Source organism: Trachypithecus francoisi, unplaced genomic scaffold (genome assembly GCF_009764315.1).
Source record: "Trachypithecus francoisi isolate TF-2019V2 unplaced genomic scaffold, Tfra_2.0 Lachesis_group6, whole genome shotgun sequence".
Taxonomy (NCBI): domain Eukaryota; kingdom Metazoa; phylum Chordata; class Mammalia; order Primates; family Cercopithecidae; genus Trachypithecus; species Trachypithecus francoisi.
In genome coordinates, this window is record NW_022681471.1 from 119715904 (window position 1) to 119731393 (window position 15490).

General features: G+C 39.0%; 1 protein-coding gene across 1 annotated transcript in view; it reads left to right on the forward strand.

Moving 5' to 3' along the window:
- Positions 1-5726: 5726 nt before the first annotated feature.
- The window catches only part of ACE2 (angiotensin I converting enzyme 2), a 48272-nt gene continuing 38508 nt past the window's right edge, over positions 5727-15490 (forward strand). Inside the window, 5 exon segments of the mRNA XM_033200918.1 lie at positions 5727-5896; positions 6518-6648; positions 6651-6696; positions 6698-6803; positions 13662-13820. Coding sequence (XP_033056809.1) covers positions 6621-6648; positions 6651-6696; positions 6698-6803; positions 13662-13820 — 339 coding nt within the window. The 5' untranslated portion in view covers positions 5727-5896; positions 6518-6620.

A 15490-nucleotide genomic window follows, 5' to 3' on the forward strand; every position in this document is an offset into this window, starting at 1 on the left:
TACAGATTTGAACTCTGTCTATTGAAACTATTTATCAATTTGGTTAATGAAGATTATCTTTGCTGTATCTTTAGTGTTTGAAATGTTTGTTTTCTGGTGCCGTAAAGAAATAGTATTTGAACATAGATTTAATTTTTTTAGTAAGGCTATTTTTATACTTTCTGTAGAAAGGGTCCGCTTGCCAGTAGTTTTGTTACGAGAGTATACCGAACAAAGGAGATAGGGTTATAAATAACTTGACGCGTTTACCCTACTGTTGTGTCTGGTTTTTATTGGCTGGAACGGGACCTCACATTTTGTGTTTGTCTTGATTGGCTAGCAACTTAGAACTTTTTCAAAGAGGCAAAGGCAGAGGAGAACAAAGGAAGGAGGAAGTAACTTGTGGAATGTTGAGAAAGGTAAAAACCCCTTCAAATAAGGAACAGGAACAGGCTATGACCTAATGCTTGTTTGGAGCAGTATTAAGGATGCCAGGGCAAATAATTAGGTAAATTGTGGGAGCTAAGAGCATAAAGTACATTGATTTTTTTTTATTATGGCTAGCAGATATTTAAGAATGTTAACACAGGTTTTTGAATGAATTTTGCTTCTAAGAGAAGTTATTATTTATTCCTAATTAGACAGGGAGGAAAGTCTTTGAAGAGGAACCTCTACTTTTTACATTTAGGAAAAAAGGGACTGCTATGCAACTAAAAATGTAAACAGGAAAGAGCTTTAGCTTTTCTTTGGGCTGAAAGGCCAGCTTGTTATTTATTTTCTGTAAAGCACTTATAAATTCACTTTGTGTGATAAACATGTGGTCAAAATCAATTGTACTGAATGTAAATAGTTCTTGACCATGCAAAGTTTTGAATTTCTCTGTGCATTGTATTCCTAATACCCTTCCTTGTTCTGTCAGCAGTATTAATCAATAAGAAATTGAACAAAACATCCTTTCTTTTCTGATGTTTACCAAAGTTATCCACCCAACTTGGGGAACTGGAAGAGGTTTCTCCTATAGCTATTTGGCAACCTCACCATTTTGACTCAGTTGGAAGGATATAAAAAGTTGAACAGTAAGGGAAATATGGATTTCAAAGTCTATGTACTTTGCTCTAGCAGAATAAAGACCCACCCTCAGATTTCAGCCTATGAAAAGGGAGGTTTCTAGTTGAACTCCATGGTTATCTAGTTTCCATTTAGGTTTTAGCAGATAGCAGATCAGAAACAGGGAGGGGACTTGTGGAGGGCAGGGCTACTAAAAGTTGATACTGTGACTGTGAACTCAGAATGTGCAGAAACAGCAGAATTAATAGCAATAAAGCTGTTGAGCCATTTAATGTAAAGCCTTGAAGACATTGTCACATTATAGCTTAGCCAGTAAATATTATTTAAGATGATGACACTGAGTCATCTGAAAAATAACCCTAAAATAATGTCCAGGCAACATCCCGATCAGGATGGAATATATTGAAGAAAAATTTCTACCTAAAATGGTTTAAAAATGTATAACTGGTGTAATCAAAGCAGTACATTTTAATTTTGCTTATGCGGGCCTGCCTTTTCTCAGACTATGACAGATTGATGAGGACTTATTAGACATACATGAAGTTAGCAGATAACTGAACCCATGACTCTGTGGAGAGAAAAGGTCTCTTAAGAAATCTGGGATCGGCCGGGCGCGGTGGCTCAAGCCTGTAATCCCAGCACTTTGGGAGGCTGAGACGGGTGGATCACGAGGTCAGGAGATCGAGACCATCCTGGTCTACATGGTGAAACCCCGTCTCTACTAAAAAATACAAAAAACTAGCCGGGTGAGATGGCGGGCGCCTGTAGTCCCAGCTATTGGAGGCTGAGGCAGGAGAATGGCGTAAACCCGGGAGGCGGAGCTTGCAGTGAGCCGAGATCGCGCCACTGCACTCCAGCCTGGGCGACAGAGCTAGACTCTGTCTCAAAAAAAAAAAAAAAAAAAAAAAAGAAATCTGGATCAAAATGCAGCCCCATTGCCTATCAGTTGTGGAAGTTTGAATTAATCATAGGAACATTTGGTTTCCTTAATTATAAAATGGATATCACTATTTCTACCTGTAAAGTTGTTGTGAAGAGTTTATGTACCAGACCAGTACAAGCATATGCGACCAACAGATACAACATCTGTAAATATTGAGAGGGAGTCATTTACCTTTATGACTTTCCCCTTCTTCCTCAAGATAGCGTGACAGACTCAAGTTTTCTCTTCTCTGTATGTAGGAAGTTTTATACCAGGACCTGACCATGATTGGGTGATGAAAGCACACTGAGAGGTTCTCCATGGCTGGGCTCACATAGACTACTGGCTGACTCCCCTTTCCTTTCATGTATGACTCTACTTATTCCATTGGTGAGCTCCTCCATCCTGCTGTTTCAGCACAGACTAGCAGAATTCTCCTACAATGCAGGATCCTACAGTCCAAATAGACCTTTGAGTCAAACTCCCAGCCAATCTCTGTCTGCTGCAGTGTCTTTGAAAGATGACCTTGCAGAAGGCTTGATTAAACATTCCAGTGTGGAAGTTCCCTAATTATTACACAGCTCGTTTCATTTTCAGTGGCTTTTATTACTAGGCTTACAGCATCACTCTCTGTGTTCTTATGTATTAATTCATATAATATGACATCCCTATGAAATGGATATAAAACTATCATTGGCTTTGAAATAAATTAGGTGCAGGGACGATATTACCTGCCTAAAGTCACACAGCTAACAAGTGGCAGAGTAAATCCACCATGCTAAGTCTTCTTCTAAATGACAGTACCATGATAGAGGAAAGCTGTCTACCCTGTCTTCTCTTCCATATCTAAACCATTCTCCAAATTATATTATTTTAGATCCATCTGCTCTCTTATTTATTTTCCTCTGGATACTCTCTTGTGTGCCTCTAAAATTGTGGTTCACAGAAATGAATGTGATAGTCTAGATTATTTTGTATCTAATGCTTGTATTAACAAAGTCTAATATAGTATAAGATGTACTATAGGCCCAGTACTTTTTACTGGGCCTCCTAGTTGGATCTTGAAGCTCATACTAAGCTTTTATTCAACCAGCTAGACTGGGCTGCTACAGTAGCTCACTAACTAGTCTCCCTGTTTCCATCCTTACCCCTTTAGTGTCTGTTCTCTAAGCAGCAGCCAAAGCGACCCTGCTAAAGCTTCTACTAGATCACTTCTCTGCTTGAAGCCTTCCAGTGTCTTCCCATGTTGCTGAGAGTAAAGCTAAAGCCTCACAGTTAATTGTCTTTAAGACCCTCCTGGTGCGACCCTAGCTTCTTCCTGGACCTCACCTCCTGCCACTTTCCCCTGCACACTGAGCTCCAGTCACAAAGATCTCTGATGTTCTTGAAATCTGCCTGCATCCTTTACACTTGCTGCTCCCTCTGTCTAGGAAAACGTCTTCACCCAGAGATCCGCACAGCTTTCATCACTTCTCTCGGGTCTCTGCTCAAATGTCACCTTCTCAGAGAGGCCCTCCTTATAGAAAATCCCTCTCCCCACCCCATGATTCTCTATCCTCCATTTCTTACTTATAATAAGTCATGGCATTTATCACTCACTATTTTTGTCTTCCCTCTATTCTCACCTCATAATACAATATTTATTAGCTTATGTTCAATATCTAGAATAGTGTTTGGCATATAGTAGGTAGTCAATAAACAATGATTGAAGCAAGATTCTTTTTGTTTTGGACATGAATTGTTGTTTGTCAGAGGACTGCCTAATCCTGTACTGTGTGATTGTTTCAGGAGACATTTGGATCTAGTCATGACATTTTACATTTTGTTAAATCCCTTATTGAAAAGGAAGATACACTATGTCTCTGGATAAATTTTTTTTACTATTATATTCTATCAGAGAGGAGATAGGGCAGGCAGCATCTGACTTATTCCTAGTGAATTCCTAATGGACCAGAGATATATTTTTCCAAGTGCAAACCACATTCTAAAAATTTTACTTTATAGCTTTACTAGGTGTTAAAGTCAAACTTTCCTTTACCATTATGATATCCACCCCCTCCCCCAATCTTTTGAAACATAGAACATCTTTCCTGCATCTTTGGTCTTCTAATTTTTTCTGATTCTCCATTTTTTTCTCAAAGACAATACTTTCCTTTAGGCCAATTGTCTTTCTGGTCTCATCCCCTGGGTCTTCAGTGAATTCTTTCCATTCTTTTTTTTTTTTTTTTTTTTTTTTTTGAGACGGAGTCTCACTCTGTCGCCGGGGCTGGAGTGCAGTGGCCGGATCTCAGCTCACTGCAAGCTCTGCCTCCCGGTTTATGCCATTCTCCTGCCTCAGCCTCCCGGGTAGCTGGGACTACAGGCGCCCGCCACCTCGCCCGGCTAGTTTTTTTTTGTATTTTTTAGTAGAGACGGGGTTTCACAGTGTTAGCCAGGATGGTCTCGATCTCCTGACCTCGTGATCCGCCCGTCTCGGCCTCCCAAAGTGCTGGGATTACAGGCTTGAGCCACCGCGCCCGGCCGAATTCTTTCCATTCTCAGAATGGGCTCAGAGAGAATGCTTCTGGGGAACTATCAGAACATTGACATCTTCTCAAAAAAGTGTGAACAAAAATTCCAGTAATTCAGTCAGTGCTTGCAGTTGGCCATTCTGGGCTAGTTTTTCTACAGAATCACTGTAGACAATTCTCCCTTTTCCCTTGCTTCTCAAAGTTTCTTGGCTTCTAGCATTTTCCTGCCTCATTGCTATCCCAGGCTCCTTGTTCATTTATTCTTAGCTTTCAGATTTTATATCTTGCTTTCTCCATTTCAGTTTGATCAAGTTAATCGTATTTTCTGCCTCAGTGAATTGAATTTGGACTACTCCCATTTTTTCCACTAAATCCACGTGTTTCATTCGGGAACTTACCTGTGTAGAAATTTATTTCCGCTTTTATTACAGTAACATTTCAACTTTTTGTTCAGACACTCGTGTGCTGTCCTCTTTCTTGCCTGTTTTCTCTCCTAATATGTGCAAGAAGTGAGTGGATCTAGGCTTCCTGGAATGTGGGAGGAGCCTTTCTGAAATTTCTGCACTGATTTTTTTTTACCCTCATCTCACTTTCATTTAAAATTCTTTATTATTATTACTTGTATTTGTGAACTGCTTTATTTCTTAAAAGGAGAGTATATTTTGACACATCAAGGGAAGTAAGAGTCCACCTCTTTTTGATGCAGCATATCTAAATCTATCATCTTCACTGAGGCACAAGGCCCTCTGTCACACTTTATCTATGCCTCCATTATTGCTTTTAGACTGTTGACCACAACTTCGTTTAGAGCCTATACTCTAGAATCAGAGTACACAGAGCCATGTTCTGATTCCATCATTTGTTAGCTGAGTGAGATATAGCAATTTACTTAAACTTAGTTTCATAATTCATAAAATGGTGATAAATATTTGCCTATAGGTTTCTTGTCATGCTCAAATGAGATATTATAATGCAAAGCACTTTGAATAGTTACTTATAATTGTTTTTTTCCTATTCTACAATAATACACACAACTTTGGAATAAGGAAAAGCAATGGACATTTTTTTAAAGGCTTGATTATTGCAATGTCACCTGAACCTGGAAGACTTGTTTTTCTGGGTGAAGAAATATTTTCTCTGTGTCAAAGTTTCACAATCATCGTCAAGTAGGCCCTTGAACCCTGCCATTTAAAGTGCTCCTCTCTTTGATCTGTGGCACTCATACATACACTCTAGTAATGAGGACACTGAGCTCGCTTCTGAAATTTAACAAGATAACCACTAAAATCTCTTTGAATTCTATATTGTTGTGATCCCATGGCTACAGAGGATCAGGAGTTGACATAGACACTCTTTGGATTTCACACCGTATGGAGGCTTTCTTACTTCCACGTGACCTTGACTGAGTTTTGAATAGGTAAGTGAAAGAGAAGGAGGCACTCAAAGAAGTCAGCTATAGAACCAGTGTGAGAAACAGGAAATGAGCTTTTTTAAGTTTTGCAAAGGCAGATCAGGAGAGTTGACCTGCGGAGTGGAGAATAGTCATAATTTTAAAAAATGGCCATGGAAATTAAAACTGATCAGAAATATGAATTCCATAAAGACAAGGGCAAAGTCTTGTATTTGGAAGGGAAAATATTAGCCAAGTAGAGAGTCTGTGAATATGATCTTGAAATAAAAATAAATGAGAGATAACTGACTATTAATGAAATTGTCTGAAAACCATACAAACACCAACATTATTTTCATGATCCCTAATTCTAGACTCTTTGGTCACTGTAAAATTATAACATTTCCCATGTATCTTTAACAGCTTTCTAGGAAAACTAACCAAAAGTACCGGTTTTGATTTGGTCATAAAGTGACAGGAGAGGTAAGGTTCTCTAGGATTAAAGAATAACGTTTTCTTATTTGATTTACTTTAAAAAATTATTCTGAAATCTGTTACATATCTGTCCTCTCCAGGATGAACTTTATATTGGTTCAGCAGATTGTTTACTGTGCTCTTCTCTTTCTTTTTTTGGTCTTTCCTGCTCAGTGCCCAACCCAAGTTCAAAGGCTGATAAGAGAGAAAATCTCATGAGGAGGTTTTAGTCTAGGGAAAGTCATTCAGTGGATGTGATCTTGGCTCACAGGGGACGATGTCAGGCTCTTCCTGGCTCCTTCTCAGCCTGTTGCTGTAACTGCTGCTCAGTCCACCATGAGGAGCAGGCCAAGACATTTTGGACAAGTTTAACCACGAAGCCGAAGACCTGTTCTATCAAAGTTCACTTGCTTCTTGGAATTATAACACCAATATTACTGAAGAGAATGTCCAAAACATGGTGAGTTCTCATGGCTCTATTGGGCTATTTGTTGCCTCTTAAAAATTAGATTACTGCCCATGAAACTGAAAAGGGATGTCAAAGAAATGCTCTGATTGTGAGATTGGATGTTTGCCTCCATATTCCTGATTTTGGAGTCCCAGATAACTAAACTTAATTCACCCTGGGGTTCATTCAGAAAATTGTTGCAAAATAATTCACTGGTCTCAATCCAGATGCTTGGAAACAAGTGAATATTCTTTATAAAATTACCGCCATAATTCTCATCACAGTCAGGATTTCAAAGCATTTCATGGAAATTCCATAAGTTATTGAGTTAATAATTTTCTTTAGTCTACAATATCAATAGGAATATCTAAAGATTCTCTATAAATGATATATTAACTGAAAAATGCAACTGGAGGCTTAGTGAAAAACTAACCAGTAATTAAGCTAATCAGGGCTTGGGTGAGGCTGGACTTGGGAATTCCTTTTCTCTTTGTCACGGACCTCCAAGGGACTCCCAAAGGTCACAGAATCCAGGCAGAGCCCTCCAAAACAAAAACAAAACGAACAACAAAAAAACCATGATTAAACCAGTTCTGACAAATATCAGAATGCTCTGGGAAAGTCAGATGCTTTGTTAAACAAGTGCAAAGACTTAGGAATTTCTTCTCTCACAGATCCCAAAACAGTATCCTTACATATTTAAGTGCTGAGAAATAAACAACTTTATTTAAGAAAAGATTATATGTACTGACTCACTAAATTAAACACAGCATAGATTTATTTAATGAGACTTTCTGATGATCAAGTTTATCTTCTTTGGGGTTAACAATAAATGAACTTCTTAGAGTAAATAACTTGCTCTGTAATCCCCAGTTTTGGATATTTGCTGATGAATAACCCACTCTTAACTGAAAATAAGTAAAATATTTGAAATTACTGGCTGGGTGCGGTGGCTCACACTTGTAATCCCAGCACTTTGAGAGACTGAGGTGGGTGAATCATTTGAGCTTGGGAGTTTGAGACCAGCCTGGGCAACATAGCAAAACCCTGTCTCTACAAAAAATGCAAAAATTAGTTGGATGTGGTGGCACACGTGTATACTCCCAGCTACTCGGGAGGCAGAGGCAGGAGGATCACTTGAGTCCGTGAGGCAGAGGTTGTACTGAGCTGAAATCTTGACACTGCCTGGGAGACAGAGTGAGGCCCTATCAGAAAAAAAAAGAGAGAGAGAGAGAAAAAAATTACCATTAATATTTCTAAGACCACTTAATGCTTCAAATCTTGTGTTTGTGATATACTTTTTACCTCAAACAAGGTTTGCAAAATCTGAAAAAATTTCTTCCATAAAATAAATATTATAATATCCCATAAAGTAAATTTTGGCAGCTCAATATACAGACTAGTATTTGGAAAACGATTCAAACTATAACCAAAGCAGAATTTTGCCACCCAAAATATTGTTTCTAGTGGTAAACAATAACCGCTTAAGCCACTGAGGTTTGTTATTTGTTATTTAGTGTTACATAACAGAAGGTTATTTGTTATGTACTAAATAACAAACACAGTTGCTTGTTATGTAGTATTACATAACAAAAAACAAACAAAGTTGTTATGTAGTATTAGTGTAGCAATAAATAACTGATACGGGAACGGAAATTTGGGCTGCATGACATGTGAATGTTCATATCCTATCAGAGTAACATGATTGAGGATAATCTACCATTCCCATATTGTCCTATGGTGTAACTTTCAGAAGTCAGAATATCCTTGTCAGCCTATGGATTTGACCTAATGTGGTGATCCTTATGTCAAGCTCTGAGAATATACCTCAATAATAGAAGGCATCAAAACTTGATCAGTATAGTGTCATAAAGCTGCTGATGTAGAAGTGTGGAGAGGTCTATCAGATAGCGATATGGGAAAAAAAAGGCTTGGTTAAAACAGGTTTCCAAAGCTCTGTCCCTTTCTCTGCCATTGTGGTATGTGTGGTTGACTCCATTTCTCATGTTTTCTTATAAGACTTTCAGGATCAAGCAATTCCTGGCCAAAAAACAAAAGCAAAGATATGTTGTAGCTATTTCTTGGTGAGTTATCAGAAGCCATGAAGAGAGAGCATGAAGCCCATACTTTTTTTTTTTTTGAAGGGTCTCACTGTGTTGTCCAGGCTGGAATGGAGTGGCATGATCATGATTCATTGCAGCTTGACCTCCTGGGCTCAAATAATCCTCCCACCTCATTTAAATTTTTTTTTTTTTGTAGAGAAGAGACCTCACTTTGTCTCCCAGTCTGGTCTTGAACTCCTGGGCTCAAGCGATCCTCTTGCCTCAGCCTCCCAAAGTGCTGGGATGACAGGCATGAGCCACTGCACTTAGCCTACCACACTTACCCTTTGCGTGGTCTCCAGAGCTTCTTCAGCCCCCTGCTGCCAGGGCCCCTGGGGTCTTGGGCATGCCCCATTTCTGAACCTATTCCTGTCTCCAGGGATAGAGTCACAGTGAACTCAGCAGGATGATTCTAAACCGCTCTTCTGTATATACCCAAGGAAATTTCATCCCTGTCTTTAATGAGTCTGTCCCATGCCCCTTAATACACATGAACACCTACCCACAGGTACAAGTGGGGGAAGATCACTGTGCAGCACATAAAATAAAATTCAGGGGTGAGCCCTGTTTTTTCCCATGAGATAAAATTAGGAAAAAATTAAAATGTTCATACAGATGAAAAATTGTAAATGTTAAAATATTAAACCTCCCATCTAAAATAAAGAAAAAATAATTTCTTAAATTCCAAGCTTGAGTTATGGAATTCACATTCTTATAATTTACATTACCTATTTTGTTAAATGAAATGCGTTTTTTTTTTGTTTGTTGTTGTTTGTTTTTTTTTTAATATGCAAGTACCTGGCATATTTAGAAAGTAACCAAGGCAGTTTTTGTCTTTGAACCCAATGTGGTTTTGACAGCTCTATCTGGAAATTGAGCCAGCATATGGGAGCCAAAGGTGAAGGTTTTCCTGGGAGATTTTTGGGCTCGAAGGTACTGGATAGATGCTAAAGATTCCATTCAGGTTTTCATTTTCTGTCTTCATGGAACTCTCACACCTACAGGGGAAGAAATGGTTTAGAGGTTACCAAAAGTATATAGCCTGGTTTAGGCGATAGTGAGCTATAGAAAAAGAGAAAATAAGTTGTCAATACTTTAAATCTCAAACAACTTCTTACAAAAGGATTTTAATAGTTTAAATACAATTATCACAAGTTTGGTAAAGACCACCAGACCTATGGCCTAAGAATCATGTATTAATTTGTGCATATAGTTAGGGCCAAAAAGAGCAGAGTATCTTTTTGAATGTTTTAAAATATAATTTAGGATTTTACACCTCCAGTCCTTGAAATTACAAAGGATCTCTTTCAAGTTGGGAAAATGCTATCCATTGCAGTTATAGATGGGTTTAGAGAGTGTTTTAATTCCTTGTGATTATCTCAAACAGTGTGTGCCTTACTCCCGAAACTCCCTTGTATGGCTACAGAAATTGTTGCAGTTTTAGTTGCTTCTCTCCTGCTTTTGCCCAGAGGTAGTATGGAATGTCACCAGTTTTATCTGTAATGGTTTCTTTCAAGCCTGGGGCTATGTAAACTGCTATATATGTTTCATTCCATTCATCATTCAGCCTACATATAGCTATCAACAGCTAAATTATCTGATAGATATGCATGAACTGACTGATTCTTTGCATAACTGCTGAGCTGTCTGTTTTATTTAGGCTTGGGAGCTGTAGGGTAAGGATATGGAATAAATTGTAAATAATATTAAAAGAATAGCTTGGCAAGGAATAAAAACATCCTCAGGGGCCAAAATGCAAGGCAACACAAAGTGATTTTTTTGGTGTTATAATTATAACACATGTAGGATGATAGTGATAAATAAAATATAATTGGATAGCCTCAAAATTCCCACATGTTGTATGATAAACAATGTTCTAAGACTGAGGCCTTTGGGAGGTTGTGAGTTATTTCTTGTAGATAGAGAGTAAAATTATTCCTATAATTTGGTATGAAAGTTTTACCAGAAATTTTGCTTCACAGTAAATCATCTGGATTGGGTGAAACCAGGTAGGGATTGAGAAGTGAGTCAGGTGGGTTGCATAGATGAGTCTGTGCTGCAGACCAAATTCCTCTTCCCATAGCTCACGTCTTCCCACTCCTGCATGTTAGAGAGAAGACTAGACTGTGTCAAATACAATCTGTAGGATAATAGTTCAGAGCATTAGCTTCGGAAAGAAACACTGGGTTGATGCCCTGGTTCTTCTAATTTCTAGCTGTGTGACCTAGGGAAAGTTACCTGCTGTGTGCCTGATTTCCCTTATTTGCAAAGTTGAGACAATAACAACTCCCTCACAAGGTTGGTTGTTGTGAAGATTAATCAAAAAGCAGTTTCTGAGAGGTTGTGAGTGTTCAGTAAAGAGAGAAATTGCTTTCCTTTTTTTTTTTTTTTTGTTTTGAGACAGATTCTCATTCTGTCATTCAGGCTGGAGTGCAGTGGCACAATCATGGCTTACTGCGCCTCGACTTCCCCAAGCTCAGGCAGTCTTCCCACCTCAGCCTCCTGTGTATCTGGGACTACGCGTGCGAGCCACCACACCTGGCTGATTTTTGTATTATTCACAGAGATGGGGTCTCGCCATGTTGCCCAGACTTGTCTCAAACTTCTGGGCTCAAGCGATCTTCCGACCTCAACCTCTCAAAGTGCTGGGATTACAGGCATGAACCATCACACACAGCCTATTTTCCATTTTCACTGCCACTATTTTCTTTATCTCTTGTGTGGTTAATTACTGCCACTTCCGTGCATCACTTCCATCATGTCACATGTGTAGTCAAAACGCTCAGTGACCGCTTAATTCTCAGAGGGTAAAAGTGAAATTCCTTGGCCTGGAAAGTGCAATCATGCCTGAAGTTCTACCTGTGGGAGCTATACTAGTTGTCTATTGTGCAAAAAGTTACCACAAGCTTAGCAGATTAAAACAACACATATTTATTATCCCACATTATCTGTGGGCTAGGCGTCCAGGCACAGTTCAGCCGGATCTTCTGCTTCTAAGTCTCATATGGTTGCATTGAAGGTGCTGGCTAGAGCTATGGTCTCTTCTGAGGCTTGACTGGGGATGGATCTACTTCCACGCCAATGCAATTACTCAGAGGCCGTCTTTAATTATTTGCCATGTGGCCTTTTCCATAGGGTAGCTCACAACATGGCATCTTGCTGCAACAAGTCAGCAAAGGAGAGAGTCTTCTATCAAGATTAAAGTTAAAATCTTATGTAACATAAACATGAACATCCTGTCACCTGTGTTGCATGCTATTGGTTGAAAGTAAATCACAGGTCTGCTCATACTTATGGGGAGGGGATCACACAAGGGTGTGACCACCAAAGGCAGAGATCATGGGAGCATTCTTAGAGTCTGTCTGCCACAGGGCCAGGATCAAATGCTGGTGGCTGATTGCCAGCTCCACTGTTTATTTCTTTCAGCCCCCTTTCTGTATGTATAAAAAAGGAGAGAGAGTGATTTTCTACCTCATAGTGTTGTTAAGAAAATCAAATGAGGTAAATTATTTTGCAAAGTATTCTTTACTCATCTGACTCCTACCTACTTTCAGGTCTGTCTTAAGTTGCAACTTCTGCATGAGGGCTTGGCCAAATATAGTCACCTGCATGAATTTCCTCTTTTTTGTAACAGAAACTGCTTGGCCCACTCATGATTTATACATTACTAAATACTCTTATGTTTCATTAATGAAACATTTATAATGCCTATCTTACCTGTCTGATAAAATTGAAAGCAATCTAAGGACAAGAACTTTCCCCCTAACATAAAATATAAAATAAATCATAACATAATAATAAATAACAAATAAATAATAAATAACTAACATTTGTTGAATGATTAGGATGTGTTAGGCACTCTTGTAAGCATTTCATTTTTTGTTACTTCTTCGAATCCTTACAACAGTCCTTTGAGGTAAGTCCTATTATTACTTCCATTTTGCAGATAAGACAACTGTGGCTCAGAGAGGCTAAGGTACTTGAGTCCAGGAGCGGAATTCTTACTTTCCTCACACATTATCTCTGTTGTGTGGTCTAGAGCCGTACACTGTACCAAGTAGTTGCTCATTTTGGTCTTTGGTAAATGGAAATGAATTTGTACACTGAGAAAAGACTACACTAGAGTAGTTTGGAGAAGTACACTTTCCAACTGATGTTCAAGATTGGCAGCGGGAGGAGAGGGGGTGGGAAATGTGTCCTGGCATCATCACCTGCTTGATGATTCTTTTGCTGGTAGAAAATCACCATGGCTACCAATGGCCGTTTTCTGGGAAGCCTTTTTTGGGAATCCTAACTTAGATCAAAATCCCTGGGCTAAGTTATGGCAGCTAGGAGGTTACTGTGAACTGGTTCTCATTTCTTATGGCTTCCATTGTTATTAGGGGTCTGTATTCTCATTAAGTCCACTCTGAGCTCTACTGGATTCTCCTTTTAGAGCACTCATCTTTGAATCCTGGCCAACTCACCTACGTCACAGCACTAAGGCTACAAATTCCAGGGCCCCACAATGTGGATTATCTGTGAGAATTCACTTCCAGTTCTAGGGACAGGACCCTTGGGAAAACCAGGCAATAGGCCAGAGAGAGAGAGAGAGTGGTCAAAAGTGGCCTGGTCACTCTTAACCTAAACCTTGACCTTCAGCGGAGTAGAGGACTAAATCACTCAGGAAATATTAAATGTTTCACCAGATATTCTTTGGACTATATCTTCTGTTCTATCTGTTCAAGCAATGCCATTCCGACTTCAATTTTCTTTCATGTCATTTCAGAATGATGCTGGGGACAAATGGTCTGCCTTTTTAAAAGAACAGTCCACACTTGCCCAAATGTATCCACTACAAGAAATTCAGAATCTCACAGTCAAGCTTCAGTTGCAGGCTCTTCAGCAAAATGGGTCTTCAGTGCTCTCAGAAGACAAGAGCAAACGGGTATGTTTGTGAACATTTTAGCATTGATCCCAAGAGTTGAAATATTTGGGAAATATTAACCATAATATCACCCACAGCAGCTTCCTTTATTTGAAAAGGTAGTAATGCTGATGTTAGAAGAAGTTCTCTCTATGCCTAGGTAAGGTGACCATACAATTTATTATTCAAACTGGAATCTTTTTGAGAGTGAAAGACACTGGTAATAATTATATTTAAACACAGAGTTAAACTGAGATTGTCCCTGGCACTGTGGTGTGTATGGACACCCCCTAGTGTTAGGTCACCTTCCTGAAGGATCAGGCAGCCTGAAGAATACAGTTAGTTTGTGTCAGTGGTTCTCAACTGGGGATGCTTTAGCCCTCCGGGGAAATTTGACAATGTCTGGAGACGTTTTTGGTTGCCACAAATGTGGGATACTATTGACATCTAGTGGGTAGGGATGCTGCGGAACAGTTCACAATGCATGGGGTGGCCCCCAACAACAAAGAATGATCTTGTCCACAATGTCAACAGCAAACTTTTTTTCTATAAAGGAACAGATAAGAGTAAATATTTTCGGTTTTGTGTATTTAGGTATTGTCTGTGTTACAACTAGTCAACTGTGCTGTTGTATCAGGAAATCAGCTGTAGCTAATATGTAAATGAACAAGTATGGCTGTGTTCAAATAAAACTTTACAAAAACAAGCAGCAGACAGGATTTGGTCTGCAGAACATAGTTTGCAGACCTCTGATATAGCCTACTGAAATATTTTTAATCTAAAATATTTAGCTATTTAAAAAGAAAGTCTTCTTTCTCAGTTGCTTGTCCTCTGGAACTTTGTATGTTCTAATCTGTGTATATAAAAATAAAAGTGTATCAAAAAGGCAAAGATAAAACCATGTGAAATGTATCTTTCTACAAGTTAACATTTATTTTTCTGCATTCTTTTGATCCAATTATCCAACTAATTATCAATCCACTCTACCTCATCCATTCTGTTTCTCCATTTATCCCCCCACAAGGACACTGTGAGAAACCTTGCCTATTCACATATAGACAGCCTGGTCTAGCCTAGGTGGAACCTGGAAATTTTATTTTTTAAAAAATCCCCAGATAATTCTAATGTGCAGTCAGTACTGAAAACCACTGAAATTCATGTAAGAGCTTAAAGTGTTTGGGAAGAGGAGGGACTCAAGGGTGCTTAGATTCGATGGAGAGGAAGCAGTGGAGATTGAAGAAGAGGTAGAGAGAGACCATGAGGGGTTTTGTGCCTTGGTAAGGAATTTAGGTTTATTCCTTTGGACTATGGGATCGTGTGAAAGTTTTAAGCATAAGATCTATTTCATGTTTTAGGATGACTCTCAAGGCATAACCAAAGAGAAACAGGAGAAGGAGAAACAGATCCTTTAATCCAGTGCTTCTTAAATCAATCTGAGAGAGAGAACCGTTTCCTTCCTTCCTTCCTTCCTTCCTTCCTTCCTTCCTTCTTTCCTTCCTTCCTTCTCTTCCTCCTTCCCTCTTTCTCTCCTCCCTCCCGTCTTTCCTTTCTCCCTCCTTTATTCCTTTATTTCCAATACATTGCAGATCAATACTTGCTTAAGTTCACTGATTACAAGCTTAGATGTCATGGAAATATCAAATTGTTTTCCAAAGTTATAAACTTTTATTCTCTTAATTCCTATACTTATC